This window comes from Spizellomyces punctatus (genome assembly GCF_000182565.1).
Source record: "Spizellomyces punctatus DAOM BR117 chromosome Unknown supercont1.18, whole genome shotgun sequence".
Lineage (NCBI taxonomy): Eukaryota > Fungi > Chytridiomycota > Chytridiomycetes > Spizellomycetales > Spizellomycetaceae > Spizellomyces > Spizellomyces punctatus.
The window spans coordinates 213,730-235,670 of NW_015971554.1; the positions used below are offsets into that span (position 1 = coordinate 213,730).

The following is a 21,941-nucleotide window of genomic DNA, read 5'->3' on the forward strand; positions in this document are numbered from 1 at the left end:
GCACAAGAGAATAATGAGCAAGCGCACAACAGTGAGATATCACTTGTAAAATTATGTAAATAGTTAATATATATAGTATATTCCCATCGTCAAACACATTCTTGTCGTTGTGCCATTCATCATCCGACCTTGTGAAATATCGCGGGCTGGTGTGATAACGTAAGAATCATTTAGACCATCTCGGATGCAATATGCCTTTAAAAGGATAATGATCGCTGTAATAGATCTGCTGTGGAAGATGACTCCACGGGGGGCTTGGTTGGTTCGCCAGCTGCAAATTGACAGGGTCGGTTTTGAAATTCGAAAGGCGCTGCCCCCACCGCCCACCACCTGGATGCCCAGTCGGGGGTAGCCAAGTTATCTACTGTTTGCAACAGGGTACACGCCCATGCGGACCTCTGTCGACGAACGTTACTCGCCCTGAATCAATGACGACTTCAACGGCTACAGTGGTGATACCCGACTCTGCTTCGAAGCAACCACGACATGATTCTTCAACTTCGAGCCCACCTTCAAACTCGTCACAACCGAATGCAGTTCAGAAATGCAATGGGGTAAACGATACTGACTCACACCCCACCAAGCGCCAGAGCCGTCGCCGCAAATACCATTATCTAAAGATTTCAATTTCTCCTCCTGTCCGCGGAGCGTTACCTGGATATGACGGTGATCGAAGGGTCGAATGGGCCGTTTGTGATGGCTCGTCGTCGCTGGTCGACGCCGCTGAAAAGACAAGAGAAGCTCTCGTGACCCTTCGTACATTTTGGAACGAGCTCGCGCCTGAGGAACTGAATTTTGAGGAATTCGCGTGGTGCGTATTTGGGGAGGATTTGCATGACAGTGTCAAAAACGGTGATGATTGGGATGGAGAGGATTTGACTCCTAAAATGGCTGCGCGACTGGCTGGACACAATAGTGCATTGTCGGGGTTTTTAGCGGACGTGAGAGATTGGGATGCTTTTAGACTAATGGTTAGGCGGCGAGCTGGGAGGATGCCAATGAGCTGGGCGACACGCGGGCGGGCTGTCCAGCAGGGAGGAGCACAACATCGGGATGAAAGTAGTGATTCCGCCGTATCATCATCATCTTCCGACAACAATGGATCTGCCGATAGGATGCTTTCAATACGGGAAGAAGCAGTGAAACTGCTTGCGTCTGAGGCATTTATGATGGTATTGGCGGAAAAAGAGGCCCAATGGGATGCAGAGAGGGCGGAACTGGAGAACGCGCTTGCGAATGCGGAAGGAAAAGTGCAAAGAATCGTGCATTCCATAACGGGAACGTTGGGGGAGATGATTATACCACAGTCCTCAGCGCGTCCACGTCAGCGGAGACAGTATTTCCCGGATACAGTTTCTAGTGGCTACGAGGTCTTGGTACCCCCAAGTCATTATCAACCTTCTACATCGAGTAGACGAAACCGAAAGCCAAAGCGAGAGAGATCATTGCCCAAGAAGGTTAGTTTCGATCAAGATGCTATTCGACGTGACGAGGGAAAGATTCGACTGCGTGTGGCGTTAGAGGATGTGTGGGGGGATATTGCCGGAGCACGCAGCGCCTCTGAGGATGACGACGAGTCTGATTGCGATTCCAACAGTGAGGAAAATGTTTCTGGGAATCTGGGCCATCTTTGGGAGAAGGTTGCTGCGGCATTGGATGAGGATAATGCCGAGATTACTTCCAAGTCGACGCCACCGGAGAACCCCAGCGTGATGAACGGGAGACGTGCTGGCACTTCTACACAAGGGCTGTACAAGCTGGATAATTCCGCCTTCATTTCTACAACGCGTAACAATGTAACGGAAGAGCCTGGCAGTCATGACCTCGATAAGACACGCACCCCATCAACGCTAGCCGATTTTTTGAAACCGATTGCAAAATCGCGAGCAAGCGCGGATCGAGGTGGAGGACCTGATGCAAAACTGGGCAATACAGACGGACATTTAAAAAATGGGTCTTTCAGCAAGAAGCTTGGAAATCTGTTGAGACGGAGGTTGTCAAAGGAAACATTGCAATAATGAATAGTGGATCGATATCTTAATACTTTTTGTTTACAGTAGACTTTGTATATTTGAGAACATCATTGGACAATTAATTAGATCTGTCATGGGTGGGTACGCTCACCCGTCACTTGCATAGAAATAAAATATACTGTTTCTTGGAGCCTTTGTTCAGTTTATATGCCAGCATCGTTGTGGAAGTGATGTTCCCAACCACAGCAATATGGCACGTGATTCAATAATGTCCTTATTGGGCGAAATGGCTTACGGCATCCACTTGGCTCAAGTCGGACTTGCTGGTGGCCTTTCTTGCAAATGTGGTTCAAAATATGACACTACCAACAACAATGTCATGTCTTCCGCCGTGGTTTGGACGATAGGGTGAATATAAATACCTCATTTTAGAATCCATTTAGAGTTGATACGGACGTCATGGGTGCCGCGGCATCTACCAATGGATCAACCGTCTCAACAGGACTGGTTATAGGACAGCGTTTGTGTATTGGGGGTAAAAAGGATGATAAAGCGGCAATACAAAGTGCAAAAGCTTGGAAAATGGCGTGGATGGAATACGTTCAAGCTACAGAAGACAGTGCTGCCTCGACCGTTTTATGGGTGCAGGTACATTTATTGCCGATTTGTTAGGTACCAATCAATCGATCTCAGCTAATGTGAATGCTTTTGTTATAGTATGAATCACCATCCCAGAGTAGCGCCCTTCGAAAGTCTTTTACCAATATTGCCCATCTCACGTCTGAAGTACCAATTTTTTCACGGACACTTGTTGCATCTCTCGACGCCCATATCGCATTCCTCATCACCCTGTCCCGATCTGATGCATATGTACGCGAGCAAATGAAGTGTGAGCAAGGTATACGTCTTCTACATGCAGTGATTATATCGGCGCGCGGAATGTGGCAGAGGCTTTGCAATGTTTTTCGAGAAGCGATGGGTAACTGCCAGGTCGAGGTGGAGCGCATGGATGGGATGCTTGGAGAGATAGACGAAGGTGCGGTAAAAGGAAAGATTGTGTCCTTGAAAAAAGGGTTGAAGAGTGTGCAGAAAGCGGCCAATGGATGGGAGAAGATGTGCAGGGAGCAAGAAAATCATTGTCGACTGCTTCGGGAGTGGTGGAGAAAAGATTGGATGGCAAGTTGACTCAACAAGACAAGGTTGTCCGTCATCACCACTACAGTCTCACACTCTGTCCCGTGTAGGCCCATCTCAAATATGACGAAACACCGCCTACTCCTCGTTACTTGCAACTTTTAGACATGTTGCATTCGCAGCTGGTCCTGCCCGCAACCACATTGTCTTTACGGACCTTTTCCACCAGCTTTGGCACAGTGTTACAAACGTTACGCCAACTGCTTGATCGGGAAGAAGGAAGCTTGCTCTATGTAAGGAAGGTAAAGGTGGCCGAAAAGAAGGCAGTAAGCGCAGAAAGGACGGCTAAAGCTCAAAGCCAACGCCAAGCCAAGATTGCTCCGGAACCCTCTCTGGTGGAAACAGACGCGCAGGTTCTTCTGAATGTACCTGTACAGAAACAACGGAAGCTGTTGCGCAAAGTTCATCTATTGAACGTTGCGCGGCATCGTCTACATGTAAATGCAAAGGATAACGCGGAATTCGCTCGCGAGCGCTTCTGGAAAGTGGAAGCTGAATTTTGGGCGTGTGCGTACACAGTTGCAAGTGCGTTGGAAAGCGTTTACTATGCTACTATGAAGAAAGAGGGGCTGGACCTCCCGGTATCGCAACGTCACGAGCATCTGGCGGACCCTATCCCACCTGCAGGGCCTCCTCTTGCTTTGGCGGATCGGCCGAGGCCCGTGGGAACAAAGAGAGCGAGTCGCTGGAAACTGCCTGCGACAGATAATCAGGAAACTGCAGACGTGGACTCGGTAGTCATATTGAGTCCCATTGAGAGTCGTACGAGTGGATCATCAACATCGGCCGCAGGAATCAAGTGTGAGAGCAAGACTCTTGCTGCGGAAATTCGTTCAGAAGCCCGACGCGCGTCCGAACAAGCAGTGGACTCGTCTGCACCCGCGAAAGCGTTTGCACCGCAGAGTGATATCCTGAGCGGACACCAGAAGTTATATCCATGTGTACAGGAGGATCCACTTTTAGCATCCACTTTTCAACCTTTACCGTCACAGAGCACCAATCTGCTGCCAGAGCTAAAGGTCGCCGCCCCTTCGCCTACTGCTCCACCAGCCGCTCATTTTGACCCAAAATCGAACCTGCACTCTAGGAGCAGTGTAAAGGCGACTAGAGGACCTCCACCACCACCTCCTTTTGCACCTGGTCATGTACCTGATGCAGCTGAGATGGTCACCATGAGCGCCTTTGCAGAGGCGTGCATGTCACCTCTGGCTGTAACGGCTGCACCTCATCCACCACCTATCCCACCGCGACCGGCGCATCAGAGGAGAAGGCTACTGAGGCATGTGGATGACAAGTTGCTTTGGAAACCAGATGAGCATGCTTTGGAGCAACGACCTTGTCCACCTCCTGTACCCCAAAAAAAGAAACCTAAACGTAAGAACCTGGATGGACTGGACATTCGGCGCACCGGCATTTCCGCCGGCTGCCATAACGAGATTTGTATATAAGCATGTAAAATACGATGCTGTGGTCCTTTCTGGCCATACGCTTTTCACTTTCTACTTCTTACTATCTACTTTCCATCTTGAACCCAATCCATTAAGGAATAAACAAATGACTACGTTTTACCTAATCGTTCACGTTACGCGTTCGCGTTCCACGCAGGAGAAGGGCCAGGAGGTAAAAGGAGGTTGGAAGCAACAAGTTTTATTGGACGCTTCAACAACGTGCCATCGTGGAAGTCGACGACGGGATGACTTACGCAACACACCATGTGAAATCCGGAAACTTCCGCCGACGAATTCCGAAATTGCAAAAAAAAGCGCAGTCCTCCAGGGTTATAAAAAGGCGACCTTTCCACTCCCCCCCGTTCTTCTTTGTTCCCCACCTTTCGCTATTGCTTTTTAGTGTGTTAGATGTTCTTGCCTTTTTTGCTATTTTGTGTTGCATGGGACTGTAGTCTGCGTGGCCGGAGCGACTGCCTCCATCCTTAGGTGGAGCCCAATGATGGGGCCGGAGGGCACCTTTGCTCAATGATGGTCACCGGAGGGAGGGCCCGGTGGGTGAACAAAAACATCTTTGTTTATTCCAATGGCTGTCGCCACAAAATGGAATCAAAAAAATACTTTAAAAATAAAGGAAGAAAAAAAACATGAAAAGCAATGAGAATAAGCCATTACAAGTGTGCTCTGAAGCAAAGCGCATCTGCTGCAAGTCCTGCATCGCAAAAAGCGTTGGTTGCTCGCTGGTTGCTTTGAGAATCAACTCCGATTTCTCACGTGACCTAATGATTAGCCCATTTGAACCACAGTATGCCCCACGTCAAGCAGAGCAACGTAATCGGCAGTAGTTCTGCTGTAGGCACGTTGAGGGCTGCAGACCCTCAAAAGATGACCCAATCCCTTCTCCGCCCATTTCCGTCCGCGGGACTTGGGTCGAAGCATCAGCAACCTCTACCACACCTTTACCCGAGCATAATGTCGGATCATGAACCAGGTCCGGCCGTGGATCGGGTCACGTCGATGGCGGCCAGCATTTCAACAGATCCACGAGCTTCTATCCCTTCGCCGGCACGGAGCAATATACCCACAACTCTGCCTGCAGCAGCAGCAGCAACTACAAGTGAAGCACCTCCAGAACTTCCGCCTCTCTGGATGAATGCTGTCTCCATTAAAGAATTGGCGGGGAGAATGATCCAATCTGGTTACGCGAAGCTGCAAGAGCTAACTCGAAGGTGAGTTGACGAGTTAAATGGTGCCACCGATTTTCTACACGAGCACGGCGTAATGCATTGGGTTATGTGAGGATCTAAGACAATGCAGCTGGCGGAGATCTCTCACCTGGCCGTGAAGAGGAGTGGAATTGATACCAACTTTGATAACTTATTCCTTTATATGTTCACAACAATGCAGTCTTCCCAACGCTCCCGAAATGGAACGAAAACGACAGCTGCTTGATTATGCCTTGTCACAGCGCAAGGAGTTTCAAAAATTGCTCGTGTTGACAAAATGGGGTAGACAGCACAAGGATTGGCAAAAAATGATGGTACGCTAGGAGATCCATTCAATTCCCTGCGCCGCATTTACTTATATGTGAATCATGTACTCCATTCAGAATCTTCATCGTTTTATTGATGAGCAGAATGATGCCTATCGAAGAACAGCCGATGGATTGTACTTTATGGTTGATAAATTTAAGCGGATGGCCGAGTGAGTTTTTGTAGGCGTTAAATGATTGTCGAATTTCCAACCAATGTTGCTTTTTTTGGTCCAGAACGCCCGTCCCTGACGTTCCTACAGCGATTGACGTGCTTGGCACAGGGCGCTATCAGCGCTTACCCAAAGTTCTGAGGGTAGGGAGATCATCGATTGGCAACGTTATCGTTAAGAAGCTTGAAATGTACTTGTGTTCCAGGGTGTGCTTCCGCGAAAACCGTTGACGAAAGTTCAAACTCGAGAAACGTTGGTGACGCTAGACGAGCTGATCAAAAGGCGACTGGAGTTGGAGATAATACCAGATTCCATGCGGAAAAATTTAGTTATCGGTATTGTTTCATTGGAGTACGTGTTGCCTTGGCATTTTGTGTTCTAACACATGATGGTCCTATGTAGAAAAGGGCTGCGTTACATTCAATGTCAACTTATTCAAAGTTTCCCTCACTCTTGTCGGTAAAGATTTCAGTCTTCCGTGGCGGATTGTGCAATTGGAGACGCATGTCAAATCTGCTGACTCGTATGGAGGTAGGACAGTCGGCATGGGTAGATTGTGCACGATGCATTGTTTTCTTATTACGGCCAGTTGTAGGAGTTTGTCCTGGATTCATGGATCATCAAATGCAGTATATCTTGAATAGTGCACAGGTCTTGATTGAGCAAGTGCAGAAGCGCAAAGCAAAACCACCATTGTCAGGAGTTGTGGAGCAGCCAAAGCCAACGTCAATATCAGCATCCAAACTTCCAACTGTTACTCGGAATACCGCGCGAAAACCAACATCAACCTCAGCATCGTCTGTCGCCGCTCAGAAGCCCACTATCCCTGCATCATCATCATCAAACTCTAAAGACAGAGGAAAGAAGGAGAAATCTAAAGATAAAGCGAAGGTTACTATGGCAAAGGACACCGTTGATGTGAAGGGAAAGGGTAACGGACCACGTGAGTCCAAGGAGAAAGGGAAATCGACAGCGACAATGAAAGTACGGACCATGAAGAAGGATAAAGGCCAACTGCCAGCGACAGCTCCTTCGACTTCAGAAGCCGGAGAGGACACCAAGACACGGGGTACCACGACTGCTCCCATCACCTCGACCACGCCCATCCCGACGACAACTTCCAGTGCTCAACCTGCAGAGGCAACATCTGTACACCCTGCGCACTCATCTGCACCTAAGCCGCACAACCCATATGCAATCCTCCACTTACACGACTTCCTGCAGAAACTCACACTGCGGCTACAATTACAGATGCTGTATATGCAGGTCGGTTGGATAGAACGCTTTACCTGTCGGATAGCTACTTATTGTGTTGAAATAGGCCATCTTCCTCTCAAGAGAGCGGTGGCAGGGCGCTTTGAAAATAGAATACCAGCAAGATAAGGAAATGTTGCGCATACATTTCTGGGATCATGAAATTCCTGGACCGGATCCAAAAACGGTGCCTGCCGGATTCAGTATGTCGCAGCTGTAGTATCCTAGTCATGAGAGATACTTAACTTTCCCCTTTTCAGAGGTGCCACATCGCTACAACGTTTTGGAGATGGGTATCAAGGTGGAGGAGCCATTGAAAGACCCAATGTTCGAGACGTGGGTCCGAAAACGGAAACGCAAGTTTTGGAAGCATGTCAACACCGATCTCGTTAGCGCGACGGTTTTTGGGGACAAGAGCCGACCGCGACGGTATTTTGACATACGATGTTATAGCGTAATACCTGACTTGAAGGGAAATGTGCAGAAGCTCGAACTTGTAAATCCTCAAACCGAACAAAAAATACCTTTGACTTTGGTAAGATAAGGCGTTAAGACAATTTTGAATGATTTCTCTAGGAGTAACACGACACTACACTCGATGCAGGATCCATCAAATTTGGATCTTGAACGACTGCTTAATAATATCGCAGAGCTCCAATGCCGCTTCACGCTTCGCCGAATGCGAAATATCGCTCTTGGACTACCCATCAACTCTGGATTGGCAGAGATCGGGTTTATAACGCCACCGCTTGCCGAGGGGGACAATGCTGCATCCAGCGATTTGAGTTCCATTCCTGGCGACTCCTTGCCTCTATCCCCCGGCCGATCCACGGGTAGTGCTTCGTCTGTATACAAGCGGAAGCGTGACGCGGATGATGTGGAAGCGTCGCGTACCATGAAGAAGGGAAAACAAGATGCGGAAGGCGTGGAAGCAGCAGTGAATAAGCGAAAACGTGAATTGGAAATGGGTCACGAACCGGAGAGGACCAGTGGAGCACAGGACGGTCGAATGTTGTTCCAAGAGCAGGATCTGGAGCTCAAAGAGTGGTTTCCTACTGGGACGGCACACGAATGCATTCAACCTGAGCTTGAAGTAACATATCGACCTCAGCGCACACTCAAAATCGTCGTGGATATCCGTACAGGAAGGATCATGGTGTTGATGGATGGTAAACGCGGACAAACGACTGGGGACATCAAGCTGATGGGCATCGAACAAAGGCTTAACGATCATATAGAAGAAACATTAGACATTTTGATGTACATGCGTTATTCGGTAAGGAAGTGCCAGCGGTATTAGGAGACCTGCTCACTAACTAACTCTACCATGTTTTCAGTCTTACATTGATGACATTGAGGCTTGGGCACGGCGACTGGGACTGCGGGCTTTTCGGAACACTCCGCTCAAGTCAGAAGGTCCGTTTTTGGTTTCCAATTTCTTAATGATGGTGTCGCTAATCAGGGCATTAATGTATTTCAGAGGACTCAAAGATTGCAAAATTGTTGCCTCTTCATCGAATTTACCTTCGCCTACCTGCCTTCAGCGAGGGTTGGATAGTCGTAGCTGTAGCCCCGTTGAAACAGTGGCTGACTACGTACGGTGATCGACCTGCCGGAAGTGAGGCAAAAGCACGATTGAATTTGGGCGTCAAAGAGGATGATGCAATCTTTAGAGTATGGTTTATGATGACAAAGTAAGATAAAACCTCACCAAATGTTCGCCTGTGGCCTTTATTCTAATCTGGTGTGGCGGTAGATACGAGAGACGACGAGTGAAACGATTTGGCCGCGTGAAAAAGGAGATGCTGAGAGAAATAGAATTTATCACTCCTTTGTCAGTGGACGATGTGTTTGGAAGAGAGTTTTCGGGATATCAAGGGACAAAGCCATCCCAGATGATTGTGAACGCTGATGATGGAGAGGGATCTTTTCCTCGGAAGAAAATAAAGTCAATGGAAAGCTCCATTCCTGTCAAAGGACAAGCGGCCGAGGACGGTTCTAGCTCCGCTGAACTGGAGTCACTTGACGAAATGTTGCACAGTTGGGACCATCTTGATTACGAAACACTGGCCAAAGTGGAAACAATTTGCAGGTATGTGATGAATGTGTTCGCTCTCGTACCGCGAGAATAAGCTTGCCTAAAAAAATCTCTCTTTTATTTTGGTAGATTGCAGTATGGCTTTACTAGAGTCACGACAGAACTGCACATGCGCCAGGTGCCATATGAATACATTCTCGGCTCTTCCTTGCCAAGGGTCACCCCAGAGGAACTTGAAATACCGGAGACGCGCATTGCCGGACGAGGAATGCGAATCTGTATTCCAGTCGATTATTTTGCAGAAGAGGATGCTGGTTGGAGGAGCGCGATTTTACCGTTTGGAGAGTTGTACATTAGTATCGAGAGTAATGTTGTCAGAGGCGCGACATCTGGAGTTACAAAAGTGCCGAGTGCAAAGATCCCTTTTGGAACTCCAACCACGGTAAAAAGCGCCCACGTTTTGAGCGTTTGTGTTATTAAAATGCAACTGGGAGTTCCGCCCATTGAAAAGCCAGCGTCAGGTCTGTCCCCGTCTTTTGGTGGCTTTTGTAATGAAAGCAATGCTCATTCCCTTTGTTAGAGGATTTTACGTTCGAACCTCAATCACACGCAATTACTTTCCGGTTTGTGGATGTCGATGAAATTGAGGACTGTGTTGCCCTGTTATTGGCTCGTATGCGATCAATCGTTATGATGACGCGGCTTGCACAACAAAGTACGTATATGTAGTATGATTCCTTGAATGGTGCATGGGGGTGAAGTTCTGACATCTGCTTTTGTAGCTGTCCGAAATAAGAAAAGGCTCGAGAAGATTGGAGTGCAGTTTGAGCGGTTTGACCTGGTAACCCTCAGTTTGACGTTCGGAGAAGACGTTCAAATCAAGCTGTGGTGGGAGGATGGAGGGGAAGAAAAGCTGCCGGACGGGTCCATCGTGGCGAAAGATGGTACCTTTCGCACTGCGTTCATACAGCAGAAGAGCATAAACGCAACAGGTACCAAAGGAATACCGCTGGAGATGTATGAAAGAATCAAAGACTTTTTTGAGGAGCACTTGAATACCGGAAGGGACCTGGCACAGTCGCTTTTGGTGAGTTTCGTTGTCAATAGACGAACAAGAAGCAATTGATCTCTGAATACGTTCTTGTTTAAAGATGCTCTGGCATATGGCGCCATTACTTCGATTAGTGTGGCAAGTGGAGCAGAAACGGAATGTTGATGCGTATGCACTGGAGAGCGGCAAGCCTCTCGTGAAACTTACGGTTCACTCATTGAGTCGAGTGCAGCTGGTATATGCGGAAATCTATAGTGTCGACTTTGTACTCCACCGGTCAGGCACGTTTGCTGTTTACGACAGCGCTCGATCGTCACCCAAAAGCAAAGACGCCATGCAGGTTTATTCCGAGATCCCCCAGTTCTATGCTGGGGCTGGGCTGACCACGGTGTTGGCCAATTCGGTCTATGATGCATCCGTGCCGGCTGGAACCCGCGCGTTAGCCGTACCCTATGGCGTGTTCTTTGATGGGCCGATGCTGGAGCTTGCTGTTACTAAAGTCGATTCGCATTTGACCAATATTACTAGTTTAATGTGGTTTAATAGTGAGGCGCAAAAGCGGCTACCGGTATGTGTACGCAACATCGTAATCTCGTTGATCTTGTTCTTCGGCTAATATTGGTGCCCCCAGGCAACTGATGTCAAATTTGACATTAAAACGGAGACCGAGTCGTCAGTGATTATTCGGACGGAGGCTAGGGCATTCTATATTTCGGTAAACGCCGCCAGTAAATGGAAGGTGGCGACCCTCGGTATGCGTGCGTATTAAGTGTGGTACTTTGTTGCATCTGTCATTTTGCCATGTGCTGACCTCGAGTGTTTTTCTGCATAGCTGGTGGCGAAGTCAGCGGAGAAAATATACGTAATGATCTGTGGAGAATGATGTCGGATTCTATATCGGCAAAGGTAAGAGAATGGAGATATTGTCATGTTCCAGCGCTTCAACTGTCAACCGGGCTCAATTCCGGCACTTTCCAGCTGAATGCTTTGCCACCCGGGACCAATATGCGTCCGTTCTTGATGACGTTTGTGGATATGCTCTTGATGTGGCGGGATCCTATGGCTGATCTTCTCAAACTGATCGAGTTTGAGAAGAAACAAGCGGATGAGAACTTGCGGTTGACGGTAGAGTGGTGCCTCGCGATTCCACCGGATGCGCCAGAGTATCTAGGAAAGGTTGGGACTCCGGCGTTTCATGTTCAATTGGATATGCATAGGATGAGCGTTCTGGTATGTGGAAACCCCGACCATTTCAACTGTTTGCCACGTACTTGTGCTCATCCTCAGCATCCTCTTTGCTACAGTACCGGTTTACAGACACTCAAACAAATGAGAATGTCCTCTTCCCGCTCCTCTACAATGTCACGACTGGGGTCCTCTGCCCGTGGGAAGCCACTCCCGATAATGATTTTACTCAATTAAGCGAAATGAACAACCTTCTTTACCAACGCCTACGAGATGACTGGAACAAGGAAAACTTTTTGTCCTTGTTGGTAAAGATGAGCCTTACTCCAAAGATTGCCGAGTCGATGGGATTGCCTGGAAAATTGTTTCCGATTATCAAGCAGTGCTGTAAAGGCAATCTACGGTATTTGAAGAAAAAGTAGTGTGACGGAATATGGTGCTGGCCGTGTGAAAAAAGGAAATTGAACGAAGTTGGGAATGTACAGCCGCCCCGTGTGATTTAGCACACAATTGGGATTTGCCAATCTTTTTTTTATCCGGGGGGTTTTTTATTCCTGTCTTTTGTATAGTTAGATGATGTTGAAAGTCTTGACTGTAATTGTTGTGTTGTGGTGGTTTTGTATCATAATTTGGTGGGTTTATTTATCCTTTGCGTGGTCTGGTGGTAATGAGCGGAAATGAAAAGAATGAAGGGCTCAGCTGGATAAGGGTGTACAAGATTGTAATGCATTGTTGGTAAAAAGAAGTCCCAGAGTAAGGGATTGCAGACTGGTACAAGGCGTTGAGGAAATGGAGATCTTTGGCTGGAGTCAGTATTCTTTAATCTTTTCATGTTGCAGCCTACTTCCTATACAAGCTTTTGCAAACTGATCCTACAGACTATATGGTACATGTGGGAGACGAGTCTATCCAAACTTCGCCTCTTAAACTATTCAAACGCTACACTAACAATGCCTATGACGACTCTGCAACCTTTGGCTCATCTGGTAGCACACATACTTCCGCATGCGAGACGCCCAAACCATCCACCAAACTCTCATACACGAACCCTTCAAACGGCTTTGGACCACACACCAAAATCTTTTGCGATGCATCCGACATTGTCCTATTCCACCCCGCAACATTCAATGCCTGGTCCAAGACGGCTTGATCCAGCCTTCCCTCGTGCACGATGCACGAGTCCGAAAACGAAGCTTTTGGCGCTGGTGTGGAAAGAACCCACATGACACGAAGCTGGCCTGGATAGGCCAAGCAAGCTCCCTCAATAAGTTCCCGGCCAATACAGTCATCAACAGAATGTACACACGATAAGAGCGTCACGACGGGGAGGGCCCCACATGGGGGATACGTGACGCCCAAGGGGAAGACACCAGACTCGTTGGTGGTTATGTTGCGCCCTTCTGCCCATCCATCATAAGAGTGTGAGTGGACGAGAACTTGATCGGAGGGAGACAGGGCGAGTTCGTCGGGGTTTTGTGGTGAGTAGGATTGGAAGACTTGGAGGGGAACTTGGGCGGGTAAAAAGAGGGTTGAAAGGAATTGAAGGGCTTGAACGAGTGCCGAACCCGCCGAGATGTAAAGAATTTTTTCAGGAATGCTTTGTGTGGATGAGAGGGGACGAGATGGGTGTGTTGAGAACGTGCCCACACCGCACGGTCCTCGGAACTTCCATTGTCGTTCCCCTTCTTTAGATCGAGTCAAAAAGGAGGATACGGGCCCTCCAGTGTGTTTGACAATGATTTCAAAGGACCCCATAGATCCATTTATGGGAGTGTAGAATCTCGTGTGGATGGTGTTGTTGATGCGCGTTGAGAGCTGGATGGCCTGTCCTGGAACAAAGTGGGGTGGGTTGGTTGCAGTGTGTGGGTAGAGGATCGTGAATTTGAGCTTGTAGATGGGGGATGAGTGCGAGGGTGGAGTGAGGAGAGTCGACGATACGAGGGCGTATCGATGGTATTGGGCTGGAATCCAGGTTGCGGATGAACCTGTGATTTCGCCCACCAGTAAGGTGGAGAGTCTTGCGAGGGCTGCGTTAGTGTGGGAATGGGTTCTCCGTGACTTTTGAATCAGCCGCCATTCCTGTTCGGTAAAGCTTGTTGAGCCGTACGTTGGTGGGGCGGCTGAGCTCGACCTCGGCGAGCTAGCCTCCATGAGCGTTTTGCGACGAGGCAAGGTCCTGACGCGGGGCAAGCTATTGTTCAAGTTGCTCTTGCCGTTTATTTCTGGAAGAACAGACGCACGGTCGATACCGTCGCTCACATTTTCTCGCCGCAAAAACTCGTCGGGATCTACACCCGCTTCCCCAAAGTAATCGTTGGTAATGTCCGTTCCTGCCACCGTGTACATAATCAGTTGCCCACCGGGGTGAGAGGACACCCATCGGGAGATATCGTAAACGTATTGACCGTTGGCGACGACAAGAAGTTCTCCGGCGAGGATAGCGCTGTCAATATCTCCCCAGGTGTATTTTTGGAGGGGCTTAGAAGGCGTGCTGTGATTGAGTGCTAGATCTTGGGAGGTCTTTGAGAGCTCTTCCTTAACGGCTGGTGGAGTCGTTTGTTTACCGGGTGTGTACCAGGCATTAACCTTTTTTCCCGAAACTTGCAGCGTCCGTCTCCTGTTCCACCACCCAACTGCCTCACTACCGACAAACAGCCCCATCCAAAAGACACACACTATCGCAAAGAAAATCCACTGTCCCTTTCCCCTAAAGTACGTTTCCTCCAACGGATACATGATATCGATGCCCAAGCCACTCTGCACAAACCCAGTAAAGACTAGGGCCTTTCCAATCCACGAATGCAGGATGCGGAACCATTTATGCCGTTTGATCCATTCCACGCTCAAGCCGAGACGATTGTAGGTTCCGAGGAAAGCTTGGGTCATGATAAGAGGGAAAAGGATCAAGCCGAGTAGAGGATGCGACCTGAGATCGTGGTTCTCGCTTCGCGGTGTGTTGCGCGGGTCTTCGGGACGGAGGGCGGCGATGATGATGGAGCAAAAAATGATGGTGAGGAGCGTCGCGAGGGTTTGGGTCGCAATGTGGATTCTCATCCATCCGGGGCGGGATTTCATATACCGTGACCAAAAGAGTCCAAACGGCATCAAAATACACCAAGAAACGAACATGCCAATTCCGTGCGCTTCTTTGGAGCGCATGCCATCATTCACGATCCTGTTTGCTCCGTTCAAAAAGTTGATCAGGTGTCTCCCTCTATTCCGTTCGCCGTGATAAAAGAGGTATCCATCTTTGCCCCGCTCATCTGGGTCCGCATTGAATGCCCAGATAACACTAAACTCCTCATCAATGTCAATGTTCCAGTGGTTGTTGTCAGAGGGACGTATTGGGCGGCGAAATTCAAAAACAATTGTATTGTCGACAACCGTCTGGAGTAACCCGTCTGTCACCAAGATTTTGTGAGCGGAGGGAACAGGCGGGGAATACTTTTTGGACGGATCCGACTCTGTGAATAGGATCCGCTTGGTATTCGGGTTGGCGTACAGGATCAACATGTCAGATGTCAACATGGAGGGCCCGAACCCGAATCCTATCCAAGCGTTCCAAATGCTTTTGCCTTTTTCGCCCTTTTTAGATGCCATCCAGTACTTGGTGGCATTGAAAGTAAGGGCACCATGTATACTATCGGTTTCCACCGTCCAGTAAAAGTGAAAAGAATTGGTGGGTTCAAAGTCATCGATTCCATAGGCGAATTCGAGTGAACCGACTGGCAGCTGGAGGTTGATGGCGGGTTTTCCCGCAGGAACGATGCGAGACGAAGTTGGAGGGGATGGAGTTGGGGATGGGCGACCGGCCTTGTCAGTCTTGACGGATGTTGGCGTTGGTGTCGTCTTGAGCGGGGTCGTCCCAGTACTGGTTGACGAGACAGTAACTACAGGAGAGACATTCTCATCCAACGTAATCGCCTGCCGTTGTTTAGTCGTAAACGTCACCGGCGTATTTGTGGGTCCTACAGTGGGAAGCGCCGACGACGACGACCTATCACACACAAATTAGCTTCCAGTCACTTGCATCACACCACACCAAAAGTAACCTACGTTTTGTCATCATCATCGTCATCATGTTTGTCATCATCGCCTAAAAGAATGCGAACTCGATTCAATATCCCAAGATTGTTGTCGTCGCCGTTATCAATCAAGTCCCGTGAAATCCGCGTAGCTTTCGTCCATTCCACAAGTAAAAGCAGGGGAAACAGGTGGAATATCCGCATTTTACGGAAGGGAATCTGCGGCGAGTAGCCGTTCAATCTGTCCTTTAGGACGAGGGGTGTTCAAATGCTCGAGTGGTTATCGTTCTTGGCAAAAACGTTCGCTCAACAAAAAACCGATGAATCAAAGAAAGCTGAAAGCAAGCAAACAAGGCAACAAGGGAAGAAATTCTAAAGACCCCTCCTCGCTTGAAAGTCAAAAAGCTTCTCCTGTGTATCATTATTTAAATTTGAAACATCCCCAACGGCTTGTGTAACTTTGCTTAATTGGCCGCGTTTCAGATTTATAAGAGGAGGCTTAGCTTTTAAAGTTGGCTTTTGGTAAATTGGCCGTTTGGAACTGTTTGATGAGTGTTTTTGGGTTATTTTGCTGCTAGTTGGTTCATTCCATGAGGTCCTTCTATTCCATAGGCTGACACAATGGGAGTTGCAGGAATGTACGAATGGGGTTCAATCCTTTCAACGTTTTCACGTCCTTGTTTGTGAATGAAGGAGCTCCGGTATAGGTCTCGAACACATTCTGCACACACACACACACACACATGGAATTTTATTGCAAGCAGCAGGTCCGATATTTTGACCAATGTAATAAACAAAGAATTGTAGTGTAGTCGGCTGAGCGCCGCACAAAAGCAAAGCTCCGGGGGCGCTTCATCTGTATTTCTTTTTTGCTGAGGTCCGGTGGCAATTTGACTAGATTATTTATGAGGAAGGACGGGAGCGAAACGAAAATTCCACACAATTGCTTTTGTTCCATTAGGTCTCTATGGGGCGCTCGGAAAGAAAAAGTTCATTGAAAGAATATGAAAAGCAAGAATTGGAAGGTTTACCTCGTCTGGAGCGGCGTGTTCCCAAACGTCTTTTATTCGCTGTCGCTCCATTCGGCTGTTAATACGTAATTAACCATGATTGTTATTTCACTTGCCCGAGAACCAGGACAAAAAACATTGTCGCTGCTGCATCTCCACAATTTTGTATTTGTTATACTGTCGCTAGTATCCTACACAACCGGTTGATGAATCTGTCCAGTCAAAATAACCTTAGTGCTAAGAGCGATTCAAATGCACTGCCATTGCAGAGAAATGGTACACTGATAAGAGGCGGCCTAGCAATTGGGTAACCTGCAATGAATGGTGTGAAGGGCACACATAATCAAGTTGTTCTTGATCCACATTCGCAGTACGGAGCCTACACCAATACAATTAGTTGCAAAGTCCACAAATAGTAAATGCCGCGAGCTTTTTGTTTTGAAAAAATCCAAGCAATACGTTTGTTTTGACGGTGGGGATAGCTGTCAGAGTTGGGAATTCCAAGCACTGGCGCTTTTTTTCCGATAAGCAGATGACATCCTGCTCTATCGTCCTGCGCCTTGCTACCTATGAGCAGAAGCTGCAGGACGCATGATATGCATGTTACATTCTTTGACCATGCCATCAAAAAACACTCTTCTAAAAAAGACTTTTAGTCCAGAAATGGACCGGATGCTGTGCAGTAAAGCGCACCGTATCATGATGATGCAAGCTGAAGGTTCATGCATGTAGCTCTTAATTAAAATTGGGCAGTGGCGGTGCAACCGTTACTAGGGCACACAGTATGCTTCATATTGGATAAACTTGAGATAGAAGCATTTGCAACACATTTGTTGATTTGCCTAAATGTTACCTCGATAAAGGAAAAGCGCTCGATATTAGGAATTACTTGCAATAGATCAAAAACAACTCACCCCCATTCTTCCCAGCGGTACCCACAACGCAGTTCAATTCCTAGAAAGGGTAGACCTTACAGCGTTCACCTTCCTACCAGTGACTTAATGTTTACTTTAATCATTGTTGTAGAGTCTATCAGGAATTGGTAAGATGGACTATAGCGGATGCCCTTGACTACACCTGTCAACACAGCAACTTCTATCATAAACCAGGATCATTGAGAACTGGGACGTATTTCTCTCACCTGTCACCCAACCCTATCCATCATAACTGTGCTTACTATCTACGCTACCCGCCACTTTTGATGGAACCGTCTACCACTAATAGCACCAACGACAAAAGCTATTCGTTCAAATACATGGTTCTCAATTTCACAAAACGTTGGTCGACAATGAGTTCCACCCTGTCCAGTTTGCAACGGCCCATCGCGATACGGCCAACACGACCCCACAAGGTTTTGAGACAAGGGCAAGAGCTGGCGGCGTATCAGTGAAGCAGCGGGCAGTGCTCGTCCTGAGAAAAAGATAATGTGCTCAACCCTTCTTTCAATGAACGAAGACAGCTGGTTGATTGCACTTGAAAGCCACTGTTACTCGCTATTGATCCTCAAGACACCTTCTTGGGAACCGGCATAGCGATCTGTTGTTTCTTCTGCTGATGCAAAATACAAACCAATCCGTCTTCTTTTCCAACAATGTCCAGTCCGAAAGGCTGTCTGATGATGTCCGATCTCGCTTGTCCGAGAACGTGGGAAAATCAAGATAAACAAATGACTCGCTTCACGCGTTTACATAATCTTGACTCGCGCACCGTTGGGCAAGGGGAACCCAGGAGGTGAAAACGACGACGATGATTGGGCATCAATGAGGTGACGTACGCAGGATACGGAAATCTTCCGCCGACGAATTCCGAAATTGCAAAAAAAAAAGCGCAGTCCTCCAGGTTTATAAAAAGGCGACCTTTCCACTCCCCCCGTTCTTCTTTGTTCCCCACCTTTCGCTATTGCTTTTTAGTGTGTTAGATGTTCTTGCCTTTTTTGCTATTTTGTGTTGCATGGGACTGTAGTCTGCGTGGCCGGAGCGACTGCCTCCATCCTTAGGTGGAGCCCAATGATGGGGCCGGAGGGCACCTTTGCTCAATGATGGTCACCGGAGGGAGGGCCCGGTGGGTGAACAAAAACATGTTTGTTTATTCCAATGGCTGTCGCCACAAAATGGAATCAAAAAAATACTTTAAAAATAAAGGAAGAAAAGCACCGAGAAGGACGTCTCTCAAATGAAACTTTTACCATCATTGATGCTCTGGCTTATGGTCGACTACACTCTGAACGCCATGCTCGCTCATCCTGCCTGCTGAAGAACAAGATACTGTATCTTTTACGCAGTGTTGAATACTCGCCATCAAATGGCAGCCAAGTTCAAAAGACTAGCACCGCCCAGGGTATGGTCTTGCACTCGCTTGGAAGCAGTATGGGAAGGTAGATAATACTATGTTTCAAAATGGATTTTGATATAAATAACGGTTGATTCAAGCTCTGGTTATTTTGTGGGTTCCTCTAGACTGTCATCAAATTTCAGTCTCGTCGCATCCTGAGCATGATGCACTTCAATGATGCCTTCGACAGTTCCAACTATCCGTTGAATAAGTCTTGCAGGTCGTTCAGTTCCGTCATAGCTTGTCCATAAGGTGAACTGGTAGGATGCAATCGGGCTCTCAACAGTCCTGCACAGGCAGTAAATCGTAACATTTGGCTGTAATACTTGAAAATATTGAAATAAATGATACATTCAAGCAATGATGTATTTCCAATAGATGATACACTGGTAAAAAGCAGACGCATTTTGCAACAATTAATACACATTTTGGGGTGTCCAACAAGAGCTTTTGCCAATCGACTACCGAGACCAATCGCAAGGAGGCGGCGAAGATGGTGCCATCCGGTAGCCGGTGCCGGTCTTAAACGTCATCGACCAATTCCAACCACCCCAATGCTGCTCAACAGACAGTTCCACTCCTTCATTTTGGCACAGCTCAATGGCAATTCTAACTACATCGGGGTTCTCAAATCCTTTCGGAGGGTCATGATCAACATCCTCAGGGTTCAAGCGTCCTACTCCAGAAATCGTCATGATGCCGTCCTTTTCAAAAGCACTGAAGCCATTTGGATAATTGCTCTTGATCTCTGAATATATCGAATTGATTGCAGCTATAGCTTCATCAGTCTTCTCGTCAATGTACCTGGACACTCGAGCACGCAGACAGTCACTTAAAGTTCCCTCCTCGGTAATGCTGCGTACAGGTTTGGAAGGCTGCTGGGTCACTGTTTGGTTTTGGGAGGCATTGCTGCCTGATTCAGCAAGGACGAAGGAAGTTTTTGAGGTGTGGCTAGCGGGCATGGTATGTTTTGCAGGTGAATTGTGTGTGTGCGGTTGGATTCGTTCAGGACGAGGATGAAAAAACTGAGGGAGAGCAACTTTTAAGAAGCTTTTTCCAGTCGCGGGATGTTGAGGCCCCCATTTGCACCATGGAAGCTTAAAAAAGTTGAACATTTCAACATTTATGGGCATACCACATGTTTGAGACCCTTGCCACCCTAAAGCCAAAGAATATGGAAAAAGTCGACTATTGCACTACGAAATGAGCAACGAGATGTATTTGCAAATACAAGGAACACAGCAATGAACGTTGGACAATTTCCAATAAACTAAATCTTAATCTTCATGCTCCACTTCCGTTTAGTAAAGGAGACAGTGAGCTCCACACCTTCATTCTTGCAAAGTTCAGTAGCCACACGGAGCAGTTCGGTATCCCCAAGTAAGGGACCTGCTGGAAAACCGTCCACACCGTCGGTCCCAGAAAAGATTGTGAAGCCATTCTTTTCAGTGACAGTGACATCTTGCGAGCGGTTTTTGATGAGATTCCACAGGTTGTTGATTACAGCGATGGCTTCCTTGGTTTTCTTGTCCCTGTAAATTTCTGCTTCTGCGTGCAGACAGTCACCAAGAAGGCCGTCCGCGGTAATACTGTATTGACTCTTGGAAGCAGATGGTTCTTGTTCAGCGATCTGCGCTGCAGGGATATTATCTTTCGATTCAAAATATGTATGTTGGGGGCCTACCCAATCGCCAACAGTCGTAATGGGATTACTATTCCGACTGCGTACGCTGTTTGATTTGCGTGTCATATTGATTTAGGCTAGAGTTCAGTCGACAGCGGTGTGAGAGGACACTCTTTTTGAGAAGGCTTTCCACTCGCCAACCAAATTGGTTACTGAATCATTCACGACAAGACCCATTTTCCAAGCCGCATGAAAATGCGTCAAAACTGCCCAAAGCTTCCAGTTGCATCATTTGATTGAAAGGCCGGGGTTGCGTTCTTTGATTTCAACCTGTCAATCAAAAAGTCGACTATTGCACTGATGAAATGAGCAATGAGATGTATTTGCAAATACAAGGAACACACAGAAATGCACGTTTAACAAGATTGACATTCTTCAATCAACTAGCTCTTAAACTTCATGCTCCACTTGCGTTTCCAGACATCTTGATCTTCAGAGAGAATGAGCTCCACACCTTCATTCTTGCAAAGCTCAGTAGCGCGGCGAAGCAATTCGGCATCCTGAGCTAGAGAATATGCTCCAACACCGCCAGAAAACGTTGTGAAGCCATTTTCTCGACTGACAGTGATACTTCTCCAGCGTTCTGTGATGTGGATATAAATATCGTTGATTACACAGATAGCTTTGTTGGTTTTCTCGTCCCTGTAAAACACCGCTTGACCGCGCAGACAATCGCTGAGAAGGCCGTCCGTGGTAATCCTGTATTGACTCTCGGAACCAGATGGTTTTTGTTCAGCAATCTGCGCTGCAGGGATATTATCTTTCGTTTCAGCGACACCCCATCCGTAGGCATCGGGGACTTCCCAACCGTCACCAGTCGTATTGGGATTGCTATTCCAACTGCGTACGCTGTTTGATTTAGGCTAGAGTTCAGTCGAGAGCGGTGTGAGAGGCGCACTTTCTTTGAGATGACAATCCACTCGCCAATTAAATTAGCTTTTATTTGTTGAATCATACATGACAAGACCCACTTTCCAAGCCGCATGATATGCGTCAGAACGGCCCAAAGCTTCCATCATTTGATGGACCCGCGGGTTACGTTCTTTT

General features: G+C 47.6%; 6 protein-coding genes across 6 annotated transcripts; 3 read left to right on the forward strand and 3 right to left on the reverse strand.

Moving 5' to 3' along the window:
• Positions 1–244: 244 nt before the first annotated feature.
• On the forward strand, positions 245–2,163 carry SPPG_07912 (uncharacterized protein). The gene has a single exon (XM_016756062.1). The coding sequence runs from the start codon at positions 429–431 to the stop codon at positions 2,016–2,018; it is 1,590 nt and encodes a 529-aa protein (XP_016604741.1). The 5' UTR covers positions 245–428; the 3' UTR covers positions 2,019–2,163.
• Positions 2,164–2,339: 176 nt separating this feature from the next.
• On the forward strand, positions 2,340–4,615 carry SPPG_07913 (uncharacterized protein; the record flags this gene model as incomplete). The annotated part of the gene is made up of 3 exons (XM_016756063.1): positions 2,340–2,621; positions 2,691–3,149; positions 3,218–4,615. Exons 1-3 carry the CDS (start codon positions 2,433–2,435, stop codon positions 4,613–4,615), a joined length of 2,046 nt encoding a protein of 681 aa, XP_016604742.1. The 5' UTR covers positions 2,340–2,432.
• Positions 4,616–5,419: 804 nt separating this feature from the next.
• Positions 5,420–12,631, forward strand: SPPG_07914 (uncharacterized protein; the record flags this gene model as incomplete). The annotated part of the gene is made up of 21 exons (XM_016756064.1): positions 5,420–5,841; positions 6,020–6,152; positions 6,222–6,316; positions 6,381–6,459; positions 6,522–6,651; positions 6,719–6,847; positions 6,912–7,582; positions 7,638–7,773; positions 7,831–8,105; positions 8,175–8,846; positions 8,908–8,986; positions 9,051–9,264; positions 9,327–9,662; positions 9,738–10,129; positions 10,189–10,323; positions 10,391–10,695; positions 10,760–11,227; positions 11,291–11,417; positions 11,492–11,565; positions 11,638–11,889; positions 11,964–12,631. The coding sequence occupies 21 exons, from the start codon at positions 5,420–5,422 to the stop codon at positions 12,264–12,266; spliced, it is 5,427 nt and encodes a 1,808-aa protein (XP_016604743.1). The 3' UTR covers positions 12,267–12,631.
• On the reverse strand, positions 12,626–16,252 carry SPPG_07915 (uncharacterized protein). Its single transcript, XM_016756065.1, has 2 exons — positions 15,901–16,252; positions 12,626–15,841 (listed from the first exon to the last, which is right to left on the reverse strand). Exons 1-2 carry the CDS (start codon positions 16,071–16,073, stop codon positions 12,799–12,801), a joined length of 3,216 nt encoding a protein of 1,071 aa, XP_016604744.1. The 5' UTR covers positions 16,074–16,252; the 3' UTR covers positions 12,626–12,798.
• Positions 16,253–20,480: 4,228 nt separating this feature from the next.
• Positions 20,481–21,045, reverse strand: SPPG_07917 (uncharacterized protein; the record flags this gene model as incomplete). Its single annotated transcript, XM_016756066.1, has 1 exon — positions 20,481–21,045. Exon 1 carries the CDS (start codon positions 20,958–20,960, stop codon positions 20,481–20,483), a length of 480 nt encoding a protein of 159 aa, XP_016604745.1. The 5' UTR covers positions 20,961–21,045.
• Positions 21,046–21,200: 155 nt separating this feature from the next.
• SPPG_07918 (uncharacterized protein) lies at positions 21,201–21,910 on the reverse strand (the record flags this gene model as incomplete). Its single annotated transcript, XM_016756067.1, has 2 exons — positions 21,201–21,743; positions 21,852–21,910. The coding sequence occupies 2 exons, from the start codon at positions 21,908–21,910 to the stop codon at positions 21,278–21,280; spliced, it is 525 nt and encodes a 174-aa protein (XP_016604746.1). The 3' UTR covers positions 21,201–21,277.
• Positions 21,911–21,941: the final 31 nt, after the last annotated feature.

Coding starts and splice junctions, on each gene's coding strand:
- SPPG_07915 (XM_016756065.1), bottom strand. CDS start 16,073: ATGCGGATATTCCACCTGTTTCCCCTGCTTTTACTTGTGGAATGGACG. Junction 15,842..15,900: donor GACGATGATGATGACAAAAC/GTAGGTTACTTT, acceptor TGTGTGTGATAG/GTCGTCGTCGTCGGCGCTTC.
- SPPG_07912 (XM_016756062.1), top strand. CDS start 429: ATGACGACTTCAACGGCTACAGTGGTGATACCCGACTCTGCTTCGAAG.